General features: G+C 34.6%; 1 protein-coding gene across 6 annotated transcripts; it reads right to left on the minus strand.

Annotated features, from left to right (window-relative positions):
- Positions 1 to 873: 873 nt before the first annotated feature.
- On the minus strand, positions 874 to 24867 carry LOC8280363 (protein ZINC INDUCED FACILITATOR-LIKE 1). Of its 6 annotated transcripts, none has more exons than XM_025158818.2 (17): positions 24390 to 24842; positions 24248 to 24288; positions 23180 to 23240; positions 22929 to 23088; positions 22775 to 22847; positions 21817 to 21870; positions 21656 to 21718; positions 20196 to 20245; positions 20008 to 20083; positions 7006 to 7221; positions 4897 to 4984; positions 4494 to 4579; positions 4282 to 4389; positions 4150 to 4194; positions 3493 to 3581; positions 2205 to 2248; positions 874 to 1281 (listed from the first exon to the last, which is right to left on the minus strand). In XM_025158818.2, exons 1-17 carry the CDS (start codon positions 24571 to 24573, stop codon positions 1181 to 1183), a joined length of 1539 nt encoding a protein of 512 aa, XP_025014586.1. In that variant the 5' UTR covers positions 24574 to 24842; the 3' UTR covers positions 874 to 1180. The 6 variants fall into 6 exon arrangements, with proteins under 6 accessions (XP_025014586.1, XP_025014588.1, XP_015579805.1 ...); XM_025158820.2 differs by having other exon boundaries at positions 22775 to 22877; positions 22986 to 23088; positions 24390 to 24834; XM_015724319.3 differs by lacking the exon at positions 24248 to 24288 and having other exon boundaries at positions 24390 to 24844.
- Between the last annotated feature and the right edge of the window lie 613 nt (positions 24868 to 25480).

Below are 25480 nucleotides of genomic sequence, written 5' to 3' on the forward strand. Positions count from 1 at the left end.
CATTCACTCTTAGGAATAAACTTCTCATGTCTCTAGTGAAGTCACCACGATGAGCGCTGAGGACTTTAAGCGTAGCCCCAAGTGCTTGCGACGTCGTCATTGTGTCAAAGAACTGCTCTTCGTACTATGCCCGTTTCGAAATAAGTTGTTCGATTAAAGGACTTAAAGGACCAAAGTAATCATGTGACTATCAGAAAAGTGGAGTCGTCATATGAGATATTGGAACAAATAGGAGAGTGAGGATGACAATTTTGTATTTTTTGCAAAATGCCTAAGATTCCTCCTCCCCAACGTCAAAGATAATGAGTTTAGAAAATTAGATACGAATAGGGAAGGTCTGAGGTGTCTCTATCCGTTTAGGCATTAGCCTAGCCTCCACTAGAATAAACAAGTTTTGCCTAACATAATAATATTATCTTAACCTTTCCCTTTATTCATTTTAAGCATATACTTATTTTTATCTTATTTAAACATGTGAGGTGAGAAAAGCAAGTCTAGGCACATCAGTGCCCAAAACTAGCCCTACGAGAAGGTACATTGGTATTTTTAAGTTTTAAGTCTTATCTTCTTCACATGAGTAAGACATAGAGTTTACATTGATAAGCTTGATTTAGGGATATGGAGCTTACATTGATAAGCTTGATTTATATGAGATGACAACTTATAAATCCTAAATTGATTTAGTCCTTTAAACATAAAAATACACTATGGCATCCATCTCACATTCTATGTAAGCTAATTTTGATACAATTCTCCTAAATAGCACCTAAGTGCTCAATTAAGGACAAATTAATAATTTTAGAAGCACCGGCCAAAAAAACGCGTAAAAGCAAAGGTTTAGAATTTTATTTTTTTAATGATTAGGCCAAACAATTACTATAATTCTTATTATATTTCTTCAACCAATTAAAAGGCAATTACATATGGGTAAACGTTTACTATTCCCCAACATTCAGTACAAATTGAAAGGACAAGATTGCCGAAGGCATTACAAGACTATCTTCAAGGATGAAAATTGACCAAAATGTTCTGCGATTTCATTTACATGTGCACACTGCGTGCTATTTTATCTTCAACTAGTATATACCAAACGAGGGAAAGGATGACAGAAGATGTGAAAGAAATTTTTACTCTTCACGAAGCTTTGATGTATTGTTTGAAGTGAACCGCTAGAAAAGCTCTACGAAATATTGTTGTCAGGTAGAGCTAGAAAAGGTTTGAAGGTCATCAGCAGTCCAATCACCTCAACAGTGTTCAGAAGGAAGAAAACCATTTGATCACCTGCACATAAGAGAATATCATGTCATCAAAGGCCTTTCCAATCACATAATGTATAAAACATAGAAATGTTGAAGAACTTATTAGATTACTTGACAGGTCTCTAAGACAACAGTTGAGCCATAGTCAAGGATCTAATGGGTAGAATACAATTATTATGAGGTCAGCTTTGCTTTGTGGCTTCATTGATTTACATGCTTCAACCCCGCAATGGGGACAATTTGAAACAATTTGAAACCGATTTTAAAAAAATACAGGTAAAATTGATGCTTTTTCCACAAGTTAAAAAGCAAGTTATAAAAAATATTAAAACAATCAAAATATTAAAGCATAAAATTTTAAACCTTCTTTTTTTTTCAAAACCTAACAGCAATTCTAAACACACCCATAATAGACTAGGAAAACAAAAAGGTAAAAAATGAAAAGCCTTCTTCGCAGTAGGTAAAACATCCTAGACTTCTAAGAGGCTGTCGCAACAATTAAGTTAATCAAATTGACAGCAGATTTCATATTCATAAAGAATCTATAGAGTACTCAGATAACTTACAAGCAACAAGTACAGTTACAATTCAAACTCGTGAAGAAACATTAGAAAGCAGATCCTAGTATATCAAAAATTAGCTTCTTTCATCTTTTCGCTACTGAATCGTAAATTTAAATACTATTTGCCTGTTTCAGTAACAAAAAATAACCTAAAGCCAAAGAACTAGAGAAGGAAAAATGAAAAAGAAATGAATAATGCAACAGAAGACCTGTTACAAATATTCATATAAAAAGGTGACGCATTTGTCTGTTTAGATACGTATCGCCTATATCATATTGATAAGGGAAATCCAACATTAATAATTGCATAATATATGCACTATTGTTATTAGATTTCAGCCCAAAGATCAAGAACATATTACATATTTACTTCAGAGTTTTACCTGGAAGAAAGAAAGCATCTTGACGTTTTTGAGCCCAAGAAAAGCTGCGAACAAAAAGTATAATCAACTAACAAATGCATCGATGAACACATAATCATAAAGTGTGCCGCATAGAAATTCAACTAATAAATGATCCATCTCAAATTTATATTTGTTTAACTACTTAGAGTTAGCATCATTTTATCATGATAAAGTAAATTTCTTTTAAAGATTCTAACGTTAATTAGGACACTTATTAATTGAAATATTTGTTGTTGGTGATTTAATAATATAGGAGATTTCTTTTCTTTTCTTTTTCTATTTTTTGTTTATGCCCTATTTTGGATGCTTGGTGCGTCTCTTAGCAAGTTATTAAGTTGCAATATACTAAAAGTTGGGAAAGTTATTAAGTTGCAATATACTAAAAGTTGGGAATGACGGATGTTTGTCCTTTTCAGCTGTCCTATTTCTGCCTGTTATGAACCGTAGGAGGATGTTATGGTCCTAATTAGAGAGGTATGGGACTTGGATTCCACATTATAAGTATGGAATTGCAATGACGGATTTATGAACTAACTGATGTTTGTCCTTTATAATTTCTTCTTTTAGGACTATTAAAAATATGGAAATTACAATAAGAAGTTTCTACAAACTTGTGCTCTTCCCAGTTGCAATTGATACCACTATGCTTCCCAGTTGCAAACAAGCAAGGCGGCGGTGACATCGATATTGCAGTGTTCGCCCCAGGCTAGGGTTGTGACACGAGCATCGCAGTCTTCACCCGGGGCTAGGGTGGTGGCACTAGCATTGCAGTCTTCGCCCAGAGCTAGATTTAACTAGGAAAAGCTCCCTGGCAAAAATCTAATTCAACATGGACATCAGGACAGCAAAGCGTGGTAGGCTATTGTTATCCTAGTTTGCCAAACATGTATGGGACTTGGATCCTACATTAAAAGTATAGGATTTCAATAAGATATTTATATGGACGTCGACTCTCTCAGTTCAATGGCTAGCTTTTGAGGGGTGATATTCTCCTAAGGTTTGTAATGATCGTTGAACCCTACTGCCATAATTAAATAAATACAATGAAGTTCATCCCTAGAAGTCAACAACAATAACTAAATAGATCCACCAGCCAAACATAAGGAAAGATAGTTTAGAAACTTTCCCTTCTCTTCCCATGTCAAAATCTCTTGTAAATCAAGACTGGACCAATGAATCTGAAGTCTCACAAATATGAAATCTTATTGCAGTAACATTATCTTGCAATAACAGAGCCAAGTAACTAATCATTAAACAAAAGGCTTACAAAGAACCTCCGGCAGCTGGACCGATTGCTTTGAATAAAGACATTGCGGACATTGAAATTCCATTTGCAGCTCCTCTTTGCTTTTGTGTCTGACATTAAGTTCAGGAAAGCATTTTCACCAAATAAAGTAGCTTGCCTTAAGATTGCTACTCAAAGTTAATGACAAAAGAGGAGGAAAAACATATGCATACTGTTAGAGAATAGAATCCCGCACGGGAAAATATAGGAATATAATGTGATATCTAAGTGGAATAGATTGAGCATGTTTGGCCCCACACTCTCAAGGCCCAAAACAGCCACCCGGATAAAGAGTAGAATTTAATTTTTTTCAGGTCAGGGACTGAAGGGTTATTTTACTTGAAACTTAAAATTGAGGGCTAAAAATTAATTTCCATTTAAAACTCGAGACTTTTTTGAAGCACCAAAACTCAGGAAAAATGTGAAAAATTTTAGCATACAATTTCATTTTGACAAAAGTGATTACTGAAGTAGAAATTCATCAACTTCATGATATCTCTTGAAAAATATGTCCAAAACTCCGAAAATTTTAAAAAGTTTGAGTACATTTCATTTTGATAAAAGTATTACTGGAGTACAAATTTTATCAAATTCAAGATGTCTCTTGAAACATGTGTCTGTAAAAGTGAGAAGAGTTACCACAGCTCTATTTTGTAGAAGGAATAATCCTGTTGTGATTGCTACCTACAAAATTAAATAGAATAGTATTGTCAAAAATAAGTACATGGTACAAATAAAGGAACAAAATCCTCATTTAGAGCATGAACTTACAGAAAGCACATTCTTCAGTACAGATACACAGCCAACCAATAGCGTGAGGCTGACGCCCGTCAGCAATGCTATAAAAGGATAACTGGACAACAGTGGTACAGTCATGACCTTCACACATAAAGTCAAGAAAAGATTATATGAAAAAGAGACGCAGAAAAGAATACATATAAAAATATTTATACATTAAACAAGAGGCTGTGTTAAGGGCATACTGCGCCTATGCGAGATACTGTGACTGGTCCTAAATTTCTCTCCACCAGTGGGTATAACAATAATTGAAAGAGTAGTAATCCAAATCCTGATGTTTGTATGCCAAAAAGGCAATAAGTCAAGTTATAAGGACATGAAAAGTAGTAATTCACTTTCATGATAATGCAAAAGAGTATGAACATGACCGGTACAAGATATTTTATGAATTTCAGATATTGATGTGCGCAAATAGTATGTTTGAAAAATGTGCATAGACCAATGAAAAATGTGCATCGACCACCTTGATTGTCATGAAATAACTCGAATATGATTGAAGAAATGGTATACTCCACAATCTGGATAAACTAAAGCACTAGGGAACAGAGAGAACGTGATTATGAAATGAAGTTGGTTTCTGCATCCAACCTGAAATTGCAAGAACTTCACCAACATCTGCAGTGGAATAGCTCAATCCCCCGTTCTTCCTAGGACTAACAGCCCATAATGAGAAAATCTGGAGACATTAAAGAGGCAATAAATGTATCATCTAAAATTATAAAGAATGCCAAAATAGACCAGTAAGAGATAAAGGTAAAAAAGATGGAAACATTGCATAAGTCAAAACATTTATATTTTAGAGAGTCCCACAATTAATTGGCAAGGTTTTCTGAAGGGTTTACATTGCACAAGTCTATCGAACTTAAAATTTTGAATTGAATAGCATATAGATCGTATTCTAATATGTTATGGCTGAAGATTGGTTTAAAACCAGAACCCTAGTATAGATCATTCAATTGTGATGTTTCGTTGGATAGTCTAACATTGATCTCCCAACCCAAATTTGTATGAGCTTTGGTGTTAGTAATGTCATGTAACACAATGGCTTAAGCCTTTCTAATGAATTATCTAATACCAACAATAGAACATCTGGCTTTAGCTTTAGCAAAATGTAATTGCAAGTTTGCAACAAGTTAGAGCAAAATCACACCCATTAATATGAACATCCATTCTCAAACACATAAGCATCCATATCAATATTAAGAACATAGGAAAGAGAGGTCCTCCCAAAAGTTTTACATAGAATGATTCAAATGAATGTAATCTTATTAAACAAAATAAGATAGTGGTTAGAATGATTCAAATGAATGTAATCTTATTAAACAAAATAAGATAGTGGACAATCCCCCATTTGTTCTCTTGGTTCAACTCTATAGAGAGCAGTAAAACTGATAACCTGCTATAGTTTGACCAAGACAACTAATAGTTCAAGAAAGTAAGAAATTTTCACAAGCCAATAAAATTTGACAGATTGATGTTTGCAATAATATGATTTCGTCAAGGCAACAAATGAAACTTTTTTAAATAACAGTATTGCATCATTTCTCATTTTTATCCTACTGCAATCTTTATATTTACTTTTGTTTAATAACATGATGTGCATCAAAAAATTAGAAATTAGGATTTTAATTCTTAACTATGGAATTAATAATTTTCCCCTTAATTATTATTTGGGAAGTTTCAATTTAGTATATCTAGAAATTCTTTTGTTATTAGTAATATTGTAAGTTATTTTAAGTCAATTCTAATTAGTATGGTTTAGTATTTTCCTATTTAGTATTTTCCCAGTTAGTATTAATCTATAACCTTTCTAGTTTAGGATTTCTAGTCCTATAGTGTTAGGATATTTTTTTAGTCTATAGGTCTAAAAGTCTATTCAGATCTAAAAGTCTGCAAAGAAAATTAGATTTTAACTTATGTATTCCAATTTTTTCTGTAAATCAATATAGAGTATTTTATCATAAAGCTGCCTTACATTGCCAAAATTCTAAAAGATTATTTCAGTATTGAAATAATGCAAAAATGTGAGTCAGAGAAGAGGATGTCGTGGGAGGGATCCAGTATAGGGGTATACGCATGGGATATACATACCTGGGATTCACCTCTCAAAACGAAAAAGAACTCTAAATACATTTAGAAGTCCGAGTTGCGCATCTGAAGTTTGGATTACTTATTCAAAATAATTTGAATCTGCACGCGCATATAAATTATGGAACACTAGGATAACATGGTCTTCGTAATTGAGCCAAGCACCCATGATGAGACCCGACTTGTAGAACAAATAACATTATTTGTTATTATCACTGAATTTAATTATTACCAATATATGGATAACTTATTGTTTTTAAGAGAATAAGAATGTGAATTCAAATAATACAAGAAATAGAAAATTTGAAAGAACAAAACTCTACAAGAAATAGAAAATATAAAAGAACAAAACTATCTCTAGATTCTTCAATTCTTGGTGGATTTCTTCAAGAGCTAAGTCACCTAAGCTTATGAACTTACATATTTAGTTCGTTATATTCAATTATAATGTGATTTGGTATTTGATCCTGTATGTATAGATCTTGGGCATTTTGGATTAATTGTGTTTTAGTAACATAATAAATCCATCACAAAACATCAAAATTATAACTGATGTAACCAGCGCAACGGCACATGAAATAGGTAAAAATTGAAAATTGTGAGAACTACCTCTGTATATGCCATGTCGTGAAGTTGGAATATGCAATACACAATGATGGATGACATTAAGGGCCAATTTTTCAAAAGGCTTTCTTCAGGAGTTGAGCTTTTTCCTTTGTTCATTTGTGCTCTTTTATTTGAGTTGGACTCATCAACATTGGATTCTTGATCATCACACAAATAGTCACATTCTTTTTCCTTTCCTTTATGGTTATGCAATGTCTCCTACAACAATCCAAGAAATGTCAGGCTGCAAAAGTTATTTATAGCCCATAAGTAGACAAGAAAAAGTATAACAGCAAAAAAGAAAAGAACATATAGAAAAGGAAGAAGAATATAAGATAGAAATATTTGTAGGGAGAATAAATTCAAAACATTTAATCCTATAAGCTGGCAAGCCAGAGTTTTCTCATTCACTAAGGACCTAAAAACGAATGCTATTGCACAGAAAATTTTAAGTTCCCACAATGCATGCCACCTTCCTTTCACATTACAAAGAGGCTAGTTTTCATGGTTTTAATGCAAGATCTCAAAGTCGGTATATACCATAAGAACATGAAAACGATAAGAAAGATGAATGGTATGGTTCAGAATACAAAGAGTATCCATAGGCTTAAGCAACATTCAGATCTTAATTACGGAACAAACCTATGCATTGAGTTTCAAGGAAGTCTATCTATAGCAATGCAGAGCCTTAATATTGTCGTAAATATTGTCAATTTCACAACCAAAAGAAATTACAAAGATGGGGAAGAAAATATGCTTAAGAGATCATGTTAATACAAGCATTGGCTAAATAAGAAAACAAAACTAGATTAAATGAAACACTGATGTGGATCGTGCAAAAACAAAAACTATCCTATCAAGTCCTAGTGCCCTCAGGCTGGAGAGGAGTTTGCAAAGCAGCAATTTGTTGTCAACCTAAAACACTTTTAAATTGAATAAACACAAATGAATGACCTGGAAATATGTTTCCTTTTGATTCTAATATTATTTCTTATATTAAAATCCTATCAAATAAAATTGATGAAGTTACTTTCAAAACCACTGAGGCGACTTAAATACCACATCCTCTGAAATAAATTACCAATCACAACAACGATGTGTAGCTCAAATGGATAATGTATCTAATGATTTGTAAATGGGACAATTTTCCAATATGCAAAGAACTTCAAAGTGAACTGTTGAACCAAGTGGAGAACTCAAATTATAATTGCTCATATTCAATGCTTAAAACTCACAAAATAATCATGGACAAGGTTTTAGGAATTGCATTCTTACACCTTCTTGATCTTTTGATCTTTTGTAATTATAGGCTTCCGCAAAAATATCAATTTCCACATTTTCTGAAGGTAAGTTAATTAAGGTGCCAACTTGATTCTTTCATCTAGATTTTCAATTCATTCCTATGCCAAGAAAATCACTCTTTTTTGTGCAGCAAATGCATTCAAATCAGTTACAGCAACCCAAACCTTCCTTTCTCCAGTCGCCAGCTCTTGCTCTTATCAGTAGTCAGTTATATGTTTTTCTCAACTATGATGCTCTAAACTCAATTCCTTAGCTTACACCAAACAATTTTATCAGCATCTCACATAAATTGGGGACTAATAATTACCTCATAGAAAGCCTATATAATGAACAACTGTGTAAATACTATAAGACTCACGAACAGCTCTACTATCAAAAACGCCTACGATAGTCAAAGAAACCTTTTGAAGCCCAACCTCCTCTCTGTAATGGCAATCTCGCAGAAACTACTAGTATCTTCATGCTAGGATTTTGTTTCACTTAATATTACCTAATAAAGCCCCAGTAGCCAGTTCGAGCACAAGACATAACTCTTGGCAACTTGCTATGTCACCTCTGCACACGTTGGAAAAACAGATTGACGAATATGTGGGTGGATTTCCAGCAGCAATGCAAAGGCATTAGTTACGTTAGCTTATTGATTGTTCAATAAACTCTTATGGTTGTTTTCTAATTTCATTGAATTAATTTCTCATTTCACCAGCCTTTTGATACTTCATATGGCTCCCATGAATATCTAATATCAAATTTCATACAGAAAGAGCAATTAGGACCAAATCTCTCACATGCTGAGGTTATGGGATCGTTCTTGACACAAAATTAGTGATTGTTATAGCTGCAAGAATATGCAGTGGAGGAAAGTGTATTCATACAATTATGTGGTTTACTGCCTCAAAGCTGCCCAGGTAGCTAAAGATATATTGCAGATTTCTAACTAAAGATAGTGTTCTTGCTTCAAACTTCAATTTGTAACTGCAGCTTGTCTTGCTCTACTTTTGCCATGCAGTAGCGCAAGGATTTATTTGTAAACTAAGATGAACAGGCTTAGATGAAATGTCAATGACTTATAAATTTTATATGTCTTCTTTTACATAATGCTCTCTCTTACGACTAACAGTGTATTTCTTCTCTGTCTTCCTTTCTCTTTGATCAGCTTACTGTTTAAATAGTATAATCATGCTGTATAAATATTTTACACTGTTACAGAATGTAATATTAATTAGGAAAGAATTATGGGGCTGATTGATAGGGATTAGAGCTTGATAATAAGGCTGATTGATAGCGATTAGATTATTATGTTTCCTAGTTTATACCTTGTAATTTCTGTATAAATACTCATACACTTTGTTGATCCAGATATATAATCATTCTCTCATCTCTCTATACTATAGCAAGGTATCAGAGCACTGAAATCCCATTTTAATTTTTGTTTGCGTTTTTTGTTTTCTGCTCTTTCATTTTCCAAAATCAGACATTCCAAGGTCTGATATTTTTTAGTTCACCATCTTCCTACTTCTAGTTATTGTCACTGCCTATACTAGAAGGTGCGTCATTCACCGATCAGTCATTGCCCAAAGTTTGGTTGCTGGAGTCCCTATGCGTAAGGCCCACGCGCCGTCAGAAAAAAAATCTGCAGAGTCTCCACTGGCTAGCATGTGGAAGTGCATGAGATGTCGTTAGTCACAGCGGTCGACTTCACCTGAATCGCTCTTACTCCTACTTTCATCCTTCACATCCATTTCCCTTCAAATCTACGTGGTTGTGAGGTGTCTCTTCACATCCAGAAATTTTATTCTTTTTTTTTTCTTCTAATTGGTTGTTATCTTCAACTTGCTGTTGTGTATTTCTGCCTCTATTTTGAATTTTGCCTTGCTTGAAAATGTCTCAGAAAAAGAATATGATGTTTGAAGTGATTCCTATAGTAACAAAAATCACAGAAGACAAATTTGATGGTACAAATTATTTTGACTGGCGTCAAACTGTAGAATTATATCTGATGAGTGTTGAAAAAGATGATCCTCCCACTAATGATATCAAACAAGCTTGGTTGAGAGATGATGCTCTGCATTTAATGATATGCAATTTGATTGACAATAAAGTGGTTTGGTCAGTGAATCATTGTAGATTGATAAAAGATTTGATGCATTACTTAGCATTCTTGTACTCCAGTAAAGGGAAGATTTCTTGTACCTTTAATGTCATTAGAGCAATTTTCAAGCGCGAGAAGGGTGACAAAGATGTGACTAGCCTTTACCTGGATTATAAAAATCTTTATGAAGAGTTTAATATGCTACTTCCAGTGTCAAAGAACAACAAGCTTAGTGGGAGATATTAATTATTATGGATTTTCTTGCTGCTCTTCCATATGATTTTGAGACTGTCAGATCTCAAATCCTTTCCAATTTTGAGGTTTCATCTTTGGAAGATGTGTTTCATAGGGTGCCTCGAGTTGAGAATTCCAAATCATCCTCTACCTAGTCTAGTAGTGCTCTTGTGAGCCGTAATACTGCACCTAGATTTGTAAAAGGGGTCGATTCAGTAACTCTGATCAAGGAGATGATTCAGGAGAAATCGTATACTGCAAAAAGTCACCTCGCAAGAATCAGTCGAAGCCATCTACTCATATTGTCTCTACTCGGGATACTCCTGACTTGGTTCTCATATCAGCAGATGAGTATGCCCAATTCTCACAGTACTAAGAGGCTCTAAGGTCGTCACCTACTCCTACTACTGCAGACGCTTATTCAAGTAAACCAAATACATGTCTCCTTTCCTCATTTTCCAAATGGGTCATTGATTCTGGTACCATAGATCATATGACAAGTAATTCTAAACTGCTCTCCTCCTTTTCATCAAATAATTCTAGTTCTCCTGTCACTTTAGCTGACGGATCCACATCACGTGTTCTTGGTTCTAGCATAATTATTCCCACAATGTCTCTTCCTTTACACATTGTTCTGAGTCTACCTTATCTATTATTCAACATAATTTCTATTAGTAAACTCACTCGTAGCCTTAACTGTTGTGTCTCATTTTTTTCGGTTATTGTCTTTTTTAGGATTGATGTGCGTAAAATACACAAATCTAAATAGGATTTTTAAGATCGATTTTATGGATATTTGGATGTGAATTGGTACCAACACTCACCCTATGCGTATGTTTGTGTGCATTAGATCCAAAAGAAGTCAAAGAATGAAAAAGGAAAGAATTGGAGCATAATTTGACGTCAAAGCTGCCGAAACGAGCTAAGTACGAGCATGAGAAAGCTAAACATGGCCGTGTTGGTCTCAACACAGTCACAAACACAGGCCGTGTTACCAACACGGGAACCCACACGGCCGTGTTGGACATCAAAGAAGAAGTAGATCTTATGGAGCACGGCCACAGAGAGTAACACGGCCAGGAACACCAGACCGTGTCCTTAACACGGCCAGGGACACGGCCGTTTTGGAGGCGACAGAGGGTATTAATTAAAAGAACGAAGAGAGGAAAAAAAAAGGAGGCTAGGGTTAGAACGTCCCAAACCCTAATTTTTCTTTCCCTAAGGGTTTTCTGAGTTGAAACCAAGAGAAAAGGAGACTTGGATCAAGGTTTCAATCGGATTCCCTTCAAAGATCAAAGATTAGGCGAGGTTCGTTGATTGATTTTCAAATCGAGCAAGAGGAACAAGAATCGATTCAATTGGAGCAAAAGGATTTGGGGCTGTTTACTCTCATCCAAGGGTGTAATTGGGTTTTCTCTACCTTTGCTCATTGTTGTAATTGAATTCTTGTGTATTTTGATAATGAACATGATTAGCTAGATTGATTGAATCCATTGGGATTTCTTTACTATGTTGGCTTAGTATTATATTGTTGGATTGTGTTGGATTAGTTTTATATTCTTCTTGCTTTCAGTATTAATAAGATAATGCATTATTCATGAGACGTTGTGAGTTGTGTGTTTAAATTGCTTTGTGTGATTGAGAAGTCCATTTGGCAATTGGAATTTTGAATAGCAAGAACTGGTTAATAATCGCTTAGAGATAAGGATAATTAACTAGCCGGATTAAGAATTAACAAAGCTTAATAGAGGCGGATTAAAGCTTAATGCTAATTTAAGAATCAATCGTTAGGAAGAGATTCCAACTTTAGGTTATTAGATTTAGGAATTCGATTATCGAGAGAGAGAAACCGAACTCGGTTAAGAGTTCGTCCACGGATAGCATAATTAGACTCACCAATCCTTTATCTGTTGTTTGATTGCCAACTAGTTTAGATTCCCTTTGGGTTTGTCTTCTTGCCTTAGTTATTTCGTTTATCAATCACTCTTGCATCTCCCTTAGGACTTAGCTTGTAGCTATTAGTTAGTTTAGAAATTATTTATTGCTAATTTTAGGTTAATATAACAAAGAACAAATGAGTAATTCTGGGCTTTCACTTTCCCGAGGAATACGACCTTGATACTCGCCATTAGTGCTAGAAATTGCGCATCGATAGGGTACACCGCCTTAGATTGTAGCTAACACGAGTAGCACCATCAAGTTTTTGGCCGTTCTTCGAAAACTAGAGTGAAATTTGCTATTTGTTAATTTAGCCATTTTTTTTTAATTTTTATTTATATTTATTTTTGTTTTGTTTGTATATATTTATTTTGTTTAAGTTTATGATTCAGATAGTGAATGATAAGGAGGTTCAATGCTAAACTCAAACTCTTTGTATGACGTATTGGAAAATGGGATTAGGAACCAAGAGAGTGCTAAAAATTGGGATACCTGTGCATCTTTAGAAGCTCGAGTGGAATCGTTTTGCAGGGCTACCGATCAACTCTCCACTCCTATCCTTTCATCTCAAGTTTTTTGTGAATTTTGTTGTGGTTTACATTTGAGTAATGATCGTCCATTGTATAGTGATGTTGCTCATTGTTCTTATAACTATGAATAGGTGAATTATACGGGCAATTGGCCAAATGACTCGTATGGAAGCACCTATAATTAAGAGTGGAGCACTCATTCACCCTATGGATGGAGCTTAGATGGCCTAGAACCACCAGAATCTCAGCAACCACATCAGCAGCCTAATCTTGCACCTTCAACTCAAGATGAAGAGTTAGTGTCGGAGGAGCTAATGATGAGGTTCATTACAAGTCTTGATGATAGATTCCAACAAACAGAGAGGATACTTGAAGATCAACAAGCCTCGATTAACAACATAGAGCATCAAGTAGGCTTAATCTTCAAGTTACTAGCTGAAGAGCAATCGGGAACTCCATCAAACGCCATCGAATCCGAGGAACATTTGGTAGCCGTCACTTTGCGTTCAGGTGAGAATTTTTCTGGTTTATCTATTATGTTTGACGATGATGCTTATGTGCAGGACGATTTCTTGAACATGGAGATGGAACCAGAAAAGGAAGAGGCGAACATGATTCTTTTGAAAGACTATCAACAAGAGCGTCTGATTGATGATCTTTGAGTTGCAGTTAGAGGAATTTTTAGTGGATTTTTCACAAGTCCCTTCGATGATGGAAGATGAGCATGAGTTATCCAATGAAGAAGTCTTGGAGGAGCTCGAGTTTCTTCTAGCAAGTGAACCAAGACAAGGACTAGAGGAAACCATTGACGTTCCTGAAGAAATTGCCCAACCGTCAATCCTTCCAATTGGTGAAACTTCAGCTTCCAAATTGGAAGAGCCCCTAGAGCATCATGACTACGTGCAATTATACGAGGAGCGAGTCTTGCCCATCATACTGGCAGCTTGCTTGATAGTCAGGAAGAGGACATTGACGATTATCCTTCTAAGCGGATACTTGAAGCCATTTGCTTGGAAGAATGATGGATGGTCGTCGATCACGCCCATTTGCTTTTCACCATGAGTCCAGCTAAGAAGACTCATCACATCAAAAAGAAGCGCTTTTGGGAGGCACCCCAAATTTTATTTTATTTCTTTTTCATTTTTAATTTTTTAATTTTATTTTTTACCCTTTCATTTTGAAACATTTTATTAGTTTTAGTTTTCATATTTTATTTAATTTTTATTTCAATTTCGATTTTAATTCCTTATTTTATTATTTGCAGTCACTCCTCCACCACAGACCAGCCAATGCCCTGATATACCAGCTGATGCACCTCTTTTCACTCCGGAGCCATAATCAGGGTAGTATTAGTTTATTTTTCCTTTTTCATTTCATATATTTTGAACACTGAGGACAGTGTGTCCGTCAAGTGTGGGGTGGGTGATATTTATCCCATCTTAGTTATTTATTTATTCTTTGTGCAATTTTTTATAAAATTTTGAAAATTTTTCACTTTGTTTCGATGCTCTTACTGTTGACTTGATTTTGAAATCCTGTTTATGTCCATGTGATCGGGTAAAACCGATAGTGTTGAGTTTTGCGGAAGAATGTAAGATAATTAGTTTGAGTTTTGCACTAAGTTGCTTTGGTTTATTTAATTCTGTTTTGATGATTTTTGTTTGGAACCTACTCAAAAGCACACTTGTGAGAAATTGAGCCTAAATTGTAAGCATACACTTTATATACTTGTATTTATTTCTTGTTGAGAGTGTCAATTACTGTCTTTACCTTTAGAACTTGCTCGGTAATGCTTATGAGGGCCACAAGGAGAGTTTAACACTTTGGTATGATAGAGGCACTTAGGTTTTCATTCTAGCCAAATAGCCTTCATTCGTTTATTGATTCTGTAGATAACCCTTTCTTTCACCATTTTTTATCATATTCCATTACCACTTAGTTTTATTCTGCTTTGGGTTATGATTTTGCACATTAGTTGTTTTTATTGGGAATTTTTGTCTTGGGAATAGCTTTGGAATCTTGTAGCAGCTTACTTCAATCCAAAAAGAAATTCACTCTATTATGTGAATGTTCTTCCCTTATGAAAAAAAGAAAAAAAAAAGAAAGAAGAAAAATAAATAAAAAGAAGAATAAGAGGGAAAGGTGATGAAAAGAAAGAAAGTAACTGAGCTAAACATTTTGACTTGATTCCTATTTCCCACCTTGGACTACTATCCATTGTTTACCCATTGTGATTATTGTGACTTGTGTGCAGGTCATGTATTTCATTGCAGAACACCATAGGTTCAACTCTGACCAAATTTACCTACCCTTACCTAATCCCCATTACAACCTTTATAAAGACCTCTTGACATGGTTGTTGACTCTCCATAAGTGGTAGGAGTAGGATTTAAGAGCAAGCATATAGTAAGTAAGGCAGTAGTTGATGCATTGAGCGATTAAACACTACCCTTTAAACACTTTGAGTGATTTAGAGTGAATCTGGTGAGGAGTTGGTTCTGAATAATTTCGTTGAGACAGTATTGTGTGAATTATTGGCATCTTGGTTGTGATATTTGAATTGATTGCTTCTTTTCTTTTTGTTTGACTTACGCTTGTTAAGGATATGTGCAGGAGCTCTCTAGTTTGTCTGTCAGTTTAAGTGTTGTTTCTTAGTGGTTTATTTTCCTTATTTTACTTTTGATTGCTTGAGGACAAGCAATGAGCTAAGTGTGGGGTTATTTGATGTGCGTAAAATACACACATCTAAATGGGATTTTTAAGATCGATTTTATGGATATTTGGATGTGAATTGGTACCAACACTCACCCTATGCGTATGTTTGTGTGCATTAGGTCCAAAAGAAGTCAAAGAATGAAAAAGAAAAGAATTGGAGCATAATTGGACGTCAAAGCTGCCGAAACGAGCTAAGTATGAGCATGAGGAAGTTGAACATGGTCGCATTGGTCTCAACACTGGCTGTGTTCTCAACACGGTCACAAACACAGGCCGTGTTACCAACACGGGAACCAACACGACCGTGTTGGACATCAAAGAAGAAGTAGATCTTATGGAGCACGGCCACAGAGAGTAACACGGCCAGGAACACCATACCGTGTCCTTAATACGGCCAGGGACACGGCCGTGTTGGTCTCAACACGGTCACAAACACAGGTCGTGTTACCAACACGGGAACCAACACGGCCGTATTGGACATCAAAGAAGAAGTAGATCTTATGGAGCACGGCCACAAAGAGTAACACGGCCATGAACACCAGACCGTGTCCTTAACACGGCCAGGGACACGGCCGCGTTGGAGGCAACAGGGGGTATTAATTAAAAGAACGAACAGAGGAAAAAAAAAGGAGGCTAGGGTTAGAACGTCCCAAACCGTAATTTTTCTTTCCCTAAGGGTTTTCTGAGCTGAAACTAAGAGAAAAGAAGACTTGGATCAAGGTTTCAATCGGATTCCCTTCAAAGATCAAAGATTGGGCGAGGTTCGTTGATTGATTTTCAAATCGAGCAAGAGGAACAAGAATCGATTCAATTGGAGCAAAAGGATTTGGGGCTATTTACTCTCATCCAAGAGTGTAATCGGGTTTTCTCTACCTTTGCTCATTGTTGTAATTGAATTCTTGTGTATTTTGATAATGAACATGATTAGCTAGATTGATTAAATCCATTGGGATTTCTTTACTATGTTGGCTTAGTATTATATTGTTGGATTGTGTTGGATTAGTTTTGTATTCTTCTTGCTTTCAGTATTAATAAGATAATGCATTATTCATGAGACGTTGTGAGTTATGTGTTTGAATTGCTTTGTGTGATTGAGAAGTCCATTTGACAATTGGAATTTTGAATAGCAAGAACTGGTTAATAATCGCTTAGAGATAAGGATAATTAACTAGCCGGATTAAGAATTAACAAAGCTTAATAGAGGCGGATTAAAGCTTAATGCTAATTTAAGAATCAATCGTTAGGAAGAGATTCCAACTTTAGGTTATTAGATTTAGGAATTCGATTATCTCGAGAGAGAAACCGAACTCGGTTAAGAATTCGTCCACGGGTAGCATAATTAGACTCACCAATCCTTTATCTGTTGTTTGATTGCCAACTAGTTTAGATTCCCTTTGGGTTTGTCTTCTTGCCTTAGTTATTTCGTTTATCAATCACTCTTGCATCTCCCTTAGGACTTAGCTTGTAGCTATTAGTTAGTTTAGAAATTATTTATCGCTAATTTTAGGTTAATATAACAAAGAACAAATGAGTAACTCTGGGCTTTCACTTTCCCGAGGAATACGACCTTGATACTCGCCATTAGTGCTAGACTACATCGATAGGTACACTGCCTTAGATTGTAGCTAACACGAGTAGCACCCATCAAGGATCTTATGACATAGAGGATTATTGGTAAGGGGCATGAATCTGGAGGCCTCTACATTCTTGGCACCACTGTTCCAAAACCAATAGTCTATTATGGAGTTGTTGCTCCTTTGAAACACATTGTCGGTTGGGCTATCCTTATCTACCTCTATTAAAGAAACTTTCACCATAATTTTCTAGTTAACCTTCTTTAGATTGTGAGTCTTTTCGGTTTTCTAAACATCATCATGTTAGTCTCAGTCCTAGAGTCAATAAAGGAGTTACTGCTTCCTTTGAGTTAGTTCATTCAAATGTTTAGGATCCTTGTTTTGTTGTGTCAAAGCTGGATTTAGATATTTTGTTATCTTTATTGATGATTATTCTTGAATGACATGGTTATTTTGATTAAAAATCGTTATGAGTTGTTTTCTCATTTTTCAACTTTTTATGCTGACGTTAAAATTTAGCGTATCTGTTCAAATCTTGGGTGACAATGCAGAGGAATATCTCTTCAAATCTTGCCAAAATATAAGATGCAAAATGGGATGCTTCATCAAACTTTTTGTGTTGATACACCATCTCAAAATGGGGTGCTTGAAAGAAAGAATAGACATCTTCTTGAAACTGTCAGTCCTATCATTCAAGATAAAAGTCACTAAACACTTTTGGGTAAAAGTAGTATCCACAGCATGTTTCTTAATTAAGCATGCCTTCCACTATCCTTTCTGGTGAGATTCCTTTCCGCGTATTTATTCCCAATAAATCACTATTTCCAGTTGAGCCTAGAATTTTTGGTTGTACATGTTTTGTTTGTGATGTTCGTCCTCAGATTACCATCCAAAATCCTTAAAATGTATCTTCCTTGGTTACTCTCATGTTCAAAAAGAATATAGGTGTTTTTGTCCAAATCTTAATAGGTATTTGCGGTCAACTGATGTCACTTTCCAAGAACAAACACCATTTCTTCAAACCTCTGAGTCTATCTCTGCAAAAGAGGATGATCTGCTTATCTATGTAGTTACATCTTATAATTCTGATCCTCCTCGAATCTGGCCTCCTATCATGCAGGTTTACACTCGTCGTGATCCATATCCTGAATCCTCTCATATTTCTCTAGATTCATGTCCTCCCCCAGCATCTTCGTCATCGGATCGCATTCATGATTTTGATCTTTCTATTGCTATTCGCAAAGATAAACGTACATTTAATTATCCTATCTCTTCTTGTGTCTTATAATCACTTACCATTATCATCTTGTTCTATTATTGCTTCACTTGATTCTATTTTTGTCCCTAACACTGTTCAAGAGGCCTTAACCCATCCTAGTTGGCGTACTGCTATGGTGGAAGAAATGAATGCTTTAGATACTAATGATACTTGAAACTTGGTAGACTTACCTGTAGGTAAAAACGCTATTGGTTGTAAGTGGGTTTTCATGGTGAAAGTTAATCCCGATGGGTCTGTTGCTCATCTGAAAGCCCATCTTGTTGCAAAGGGTTATGCCTAGACATATTGTGTAAATTATTCTGATACTTTCTCCCCTGTTGCCAAACTTACTTATATCAGACTATTTATTTCTATGGCAGCTATTCATGGTTGGCCTCTCCATACCAGGATTGAGTGTTTTTCAGATGCTGTTTGGGCAAGATCTAAGAAATACCAAAGGTCTACCACTGGCTTTGTGGTTTTGTGGGTAGTAGTCTAGTTTCATTAGAAAAGCAAGAAGTAGAGTGTTGTTTCTCGTTCAAATGCATAGTCAAAATATCGTGCTATGGCGAAGTTTGCATGTAAGATTATGTGGATATATCAACTCATGACTGAAGTAGGACTCAAAACTTCAGTTCCAGTCAAATTATGGTGTGATAATCAAGCCGCTTTTTATAGTGCTTTAGATCTTATTTTTCATGAACCAAAGAAGCATATTGAAATTGATTGCCATTTAGTTCGTGAAAAGATTCAGTTAGGTTTGATCTATACAGGTTATGTTAAGACTAAAGAACAACTTAGATATATATTCACGAAGGCTCCTAATGGAACTAGGGTAGAATATCTTTGTAACAAGTTGGGCATGATCAAAATCTATGCTCCAGCTTGAGGGGAAGTATTACAAAATGTAATATTAATTAGGAAAGAATTATGAGACTCATTGATAGGAATTAAAGCTTGATTATAGAGTTATAGGGATTGGAGCTTGATTATAGGGCCGATTGATAGGGATTAGATTATGATGTTTCCTAGTTTATACCTTGTAATTTCTGTATAAATACTTGTACGCTTTGTTGATCTAGATACATAAAGTCATTCTCTCATCTTTGTATACTACAACACACACAACAGAAAAGTTCAACAGGCTAGCCTTCGGTCCTGTAATCATAAATAATACTACTGATTGTGGAAACTATAAGACTTATAAGTTCAAAATTATAAGAATGCTACCTTGAAAGTGGGAAAAAAAATTATCGAAAGTTCAATTACATAAATGGTGTATGCATAGATTGTAAATGATAATATTTCATGCAGTAGATTTACGCAAATTCAATTAAATGATATAGGTTTCATATAGAAACATACCGGAAGCGAACAACAAACAACTAGGACAGCCAATGTAAAGATTGATATCAGAAGGCAAGGTAAGAAGTATGGAAACCTGTAATGTCATTCATGTTTAGAATATTAAGCATAAATAAAAATAAAAAGATTTTTAGAGTAAACCACACAGTAATAGAAAGTACAAAGAAAAATATCAAAATAGTGCATACCTCCCAAAAATAGAAACTTTGGAAAATATGTTTGGATATTTCTCTACAGGCTGTAACGCAATTTGCTTAAAGTCAATTTATCATGTCAACTAATGGACAAAGATAGGATAAAGGCAGTAATAAGTTCTTCCAAATATGAAAAGAAAGTGTTGCCACCGACAACAATAATGCCAAAAGAGAAAAATAAAAATATTATACTTTGAAGGCTAAATACATAAATGGCCCCTATAACAGTAATAAATAACTATTATATAAGCTCAATGATGGTAGTTTAGCTATCTTTGAGGAAGGTTACCATCCTTCAATGAGAAAATAACAAAACAATGGAGACTTGGGGAACAAGCATACAATTCTATTGAAGGAACTCAATGGATTCAAATTCCATTGGTCAGTCATTCAGAAAGCCATTATGCTCACTAAAGTGGCTTCTCTTTTGCATGGGAAGCAACCTGGGATATGAGTTAAACTGTTGTGAGAGCTAGCTTATATGTTCATGGATATTTCCAGGGGCTGCAGAGAGCTTGCAAGAGTGCTTAGTACATAAAGAGGAAAAATCTTTGCATTGATAACCTACACTATTTGTGGATCGTATGGAAATAAATAAATGAGCTTGTGAAGAGAGCAATTGCTTTTCTCCTTTCACAAAGATGGATGGTTCTTGTTTTTTGCATTTTAGTCTACTAGTCAATCAGTTATGGTGTACATAAGCCAATATAATCATAGAATCATTCATTCTATTAAGTCTTCAATAAGGTGGGAGGTAACCAAACGAATGGAGAAAGTGTAAAGCCCGTCAATGAAAATTTGATTTAATAAGAATTGATTCTTAATAGACTTGAGTCCAACCATTACTAAAATTACTAGAACTAGCCACTTAGGTGGTTGGACTAAACCACTTATACACCCTTTAACATTTTGGTGCCTTGACAATGTGGGAATACTTTAGCACTCCCCTTCAAATGGAACTAGGACTGGAAAGCCAAAAATAGAGTAGATTATCTACCATATTAAATTTTGAATAAGGTGGAAGGTGACTTAAAAAATTGACCAAAGAAATGGGTAGAGCATAGAGCCCGATAATGAGAATTTAATTTAATAGTTGGGTATTATTGGGCTTGAGTTAGACCATTACCAAAATGGCTTCTTAAGTGGTTAGAGCTAGCCACTTATAAGCCCTTTAACATTTTAGTATTTTGACAACATGGGGTACTCTAACTCATTCTGCATAAACTGAGTGCATAGATAGAATGGATCAATTTCAGTGAGAACAGAATTTCCGATACCAAACAGCTCCAACATTGAAGTGCCCATTATTAATGTAAGATTAGTTCATTAAATTTATCCTTATTTGCTTCCAGCAATACAAAACTTTGTGATTATAGGTAGTAACATCACTCAGCACTGTGCGGAAACCATTTTTTAGTTCATGAAAGAGAAGATGTGTCACATAAAAAAATTACCTGTGCAAGAAAGCCTCCAAGAGCTGGACCAATGACTAGCCCAATGCCCCATGATGTGCTTATCTGAAACAGACAGTTCTTTTTATTTCCATGTAGTACAGGGTTTTTAATTGTTAAAAGAAAAGGAAAAGATGGGAGATGAAGGGCGGAAATGCTCATACAATTGACATTCCTAAAGCTTGATATTCTTTACGGCAAACTTCTGAGGCATATGCCTAGTCAAATTTGAAATGTAAGATATGTGAGGTATAATTGCAAACAACAAGAAGACACATAAATAATAATAATGATACTGATGATAGTAGTAGTAGTAGTAGTAAACCTTGGGTAAAACAAGATTCAACAATTTAGTAAGAATATAAAATAGTTGCCAAATTGAGCCCATACAAGCATCCATCCCCTGAATTATTTCAATTTAAACCGAAAATTGAAGAAGTTTTTACAATCCTTCCAACCTGAACCCATTGATTTCACTCCCTATAGGATTAATTTCAGTTTGACTATTTCTCAAACCAAAGAGTTTGTTTAGTTTGGCATATCACTAACTACCCGCCCAAACTAATCCATGTACACCCCTAAACACATGATACTAATTATTATTAGAGGACCAAAAATGTAGGCACTGGAAATTCTAATTATGAAACTTTAACTTTATATAATCAAATAACAAAAATAACAGTTCTTTTTCCCCACTTTAACACTCCCAATCAATCATTATGCCAATTACCATACTGTATTACTCATTTCATATCAAGAAGAGCCTAGTATTATCCTAATAGCAACTACACAATGTAAAAGGTGCTCTCACTAGCTCAGTGTCCTAACATACATAAGAAAGAGTCAAATTCTAACAATATTGAACAAGTTCTGGCAAACATACAAATATGTGTATTGACAAGTTTTCCATAACCCTACAAAGTCCAGACCAAAAGCTAGATGTCTTTGCTGTCCCCATCACACTATCTTATCGAAAGTAAACCAATGCCAAAAGCAATTAACTGTAATGCATCTTCAATCAGAAAATCTATCATTCGCCTCTCTAATGCCAAGAATATGTCAATGACAATCAAGGAAAATTAATTCCTAAAATGAATTCAACCATTTAAAATAAGGGAATACCCTCATCGGACCAAGTATGCCACACAGACTTCCAAGAAGAAACCTCAGAGAAATTGCCATCCAAAAGCTTGTACTAAGCCCAAAAAGAGTGTTAAAAACAATCCTGTCATAAGGGCAGAAGTGAGAAAGTAAAAAACATTAAAAGAATCTTAACCTTGCAGAATTTGACAGATGAAATTCACATGTCAAACCGATATCCAAGATTACTAACACTGCTATCATGCCAAATACTATGACAGGCTTTCGACCATATCGATCAGCAATTACTCCCCAAAGAACAGAAGTCAAAGCTCTTCCTAACATAAATGCAGATCCTTCAAGGAAATATACCACAAGGAATCAGGTCCTCAAACAAGATATCAAAGTAGTCAATGAACAGATTACATGTACAGGAAACATGCTCACCTACATAACCAGCATAGTAACCAATATCTTCCTCCCTTTTTGCAATATGGAAGTCCCTTATCTGTGGAAAGTGAATGCTTAAATAGCTATGGATGAACAAATTAGATAAATATGTGAAGAACAATTTGACAAATCTATGATCAATGGCGCTCCGAGTCACAGTTCAATGTACTAGAAACATGACCATGATTACAATAAATAGGATGTGCTTTGATATGGTATTAACATTTCAAAATAAAATTGAATAAAAGGGTTAAACGTCTTGCAATCAGCAGATATCTAAAACAATGCATCTCAGTCATTAAATGTTTATTGAAATTTCATTACAATCAAAGAGAAAACAACAGTCACTTATAAAAAATCAAAACTATCTCACATTCACTTGTACCAGTATAAGAAAGAAGTCATTTGGCTAAAAAGAAAAAGTGCAACTGTAAAACATGAATGTCACTGACAAGACAATTCTTAATTACAAAGTTAGGTTGCATGGAAACTCTAAATGGGGTTACGTTTCCACGTTGGACGCAATTTCAGGCACCGAAACTCTTCGGAAACGTTTTATAAACTACAAAATCCATTTCTAATTAATTTTTTATATTTTTATTTGCTTTTAAAATTTTAAGAAATTTCTTTTAAAAAAAATCTTTCTATTTGATTGAATTTGCTACTGAGAAAGATTTTTTAATGTTTTTCCTATTTATTTTGCTTTGTATTTATAGATGATTCATAACTCTTTCCTATTATATAATTTTTTAATTATATGAATATTCTTAATTCTTAGTTATTTTATATTTAAAAGTTTCTATATATTTGTATATTTTTTATATATTATTTTTTTCTTAGTTTATAATAATTATATAATTACTAACATGACCAATTATATTAATTGTATTTAATTTATATCCTTTAGGACAATAAAGACAATAATGCAATACAAATCTACAAATATATATATATATATATATAATGTTTCCCTAACGTTTCGTTTTCTAAAAAAATAGCGTCGTGTCGCTAGTTACAAATTAAAATGACAGACTAATAGTAAATTTTGCACTCTTAAATGCTTACCATAAAATAAAGAAAAGGAAAAAGAGAGGAAATGGGCAAAGCTGCAGAAGTGAAATAAATTAAAACCCAATAAAAATTACATAAACGAAAAAAAAGAAAAAAAACTGAGGCATTATAACCAGAGAGAGAAATATTGTGGAACCTGCGCAGAGCACAACAATCCAAACATAGAACAAATGCTTGACTGGAATGGCAGGATTGGTCTGCTTGAAGAGGTCAAGCTGGCAACCTGGGCAGTTCTCATAGTAGCGGCCGCTGCTGCTGCTGTTGGTCTTGTCCAACAATGTTTGCCTATAATTCTTTTCTTCGTGATCAGCAACAGCCATCTTAAGAGTAGTTCATCAACAGCAACATATGTGGAGGGGTTTAGAGCCTCCATTTAACATATTACTCATTCGTTTGTTTATCCAAAACAAAATGTTTTGCTAGCTTACCAACGGAACTTCCAACCTACCAGTCATGTCCAGTTGAGCACTGGCCTGCCTCACGCTCACTGTACTTACTTCCTCTGCTGCTTCCTCGATTAGAAGTATTCTTTTAAAAGAGAAAATTGTTCGCATGTTCCATTCCCACGTGTTTGTTTCTAAATCTCAACAAGTATGTAACCGCGTTTTTCTTTTTCTTTCTTTTTATTCTTTTCTCCATTTTCACCCACAAATTATTGTAGGGGCCAGCAAAATTCCAAAAAGAAATTTTTAAAATTCTTGTAACTGACCTTTTTATTCGGTTGGATTATATTCAATACATAATTCTATTAATTCAGTTGATTTTTTTAGTTCAATTTGATTTATATTTAAAAATTTGCAGGTTATTTGATATATTTTTATTCATATATATATATATATATATATATATATATTAATTTTGATATTTAAAATTTGTTTGACATGTGTATCACTATTTTGATACATTGAATTTTATTTTGACATTTGACACATGAAATTCAAGTTTTATTATTTTATTATTAGTTTATTGATAAATAGTTTAATGTCACGGCCCGCCTCATCCTTGGGCGAGCAAGGCCAGTCCATGCGACACACAGTGCCAAAAGTGATGAAGTAATGCGGAATTCTCTTAGAACACTCTTGAATAATGTAGAACACTCTAGAACACTCTAGAACTTTCTAGAACAATCTAGAATGGTCTAGACACTTTTAGAATAATCTAGAAGGGTGTAGATACTTCTAGAATATTCTAGAAGAGTGGGGGCAACTCTTATACATACTAGATCAG

This window comes from Ricinus communis, chromosome 10 (assembly GCF_019578655.1).
Source record: "Ricinus communis isolate WT05 ecotype wild-type chromosome 10, ASM1957865v1, whole genome shotgun sequence".
Lineage (NCBI taxonomy): Eukaryota > Viridiplantae > Streptophyta > Magnoliopsida > Malpighiales > Euphorbiaceae > Ricinus > Ricinus communis.

What these genes read in the sequence shown, in the direction of transcription:
- LOC8280363 (XM_015724319.3), bottom strand. Translation starts at nt 24,626, where the DNA reads ATGGAGGCTCTAAACCCCTCCACATATGTTGCTGTTGATGAACTACTC. An exon ending in AAGCTTTAGGAATGTCAATT is followed by an intron (nt 21,719 to 21,816) that starts GTATGAGCATTT and finishes TGTCTGTTTCAG; the next exon opens with ATAAGCACATCATGGGGCAT. An exon ending in AAAGTTTCTATTTTTGGGAG is followed by an intron (nt 20,084 to 20,195) that starts GTATGCACTATT and finishes ATGACATTACAG; the next exon opens with GTTTCCATACTTCTTACCTT.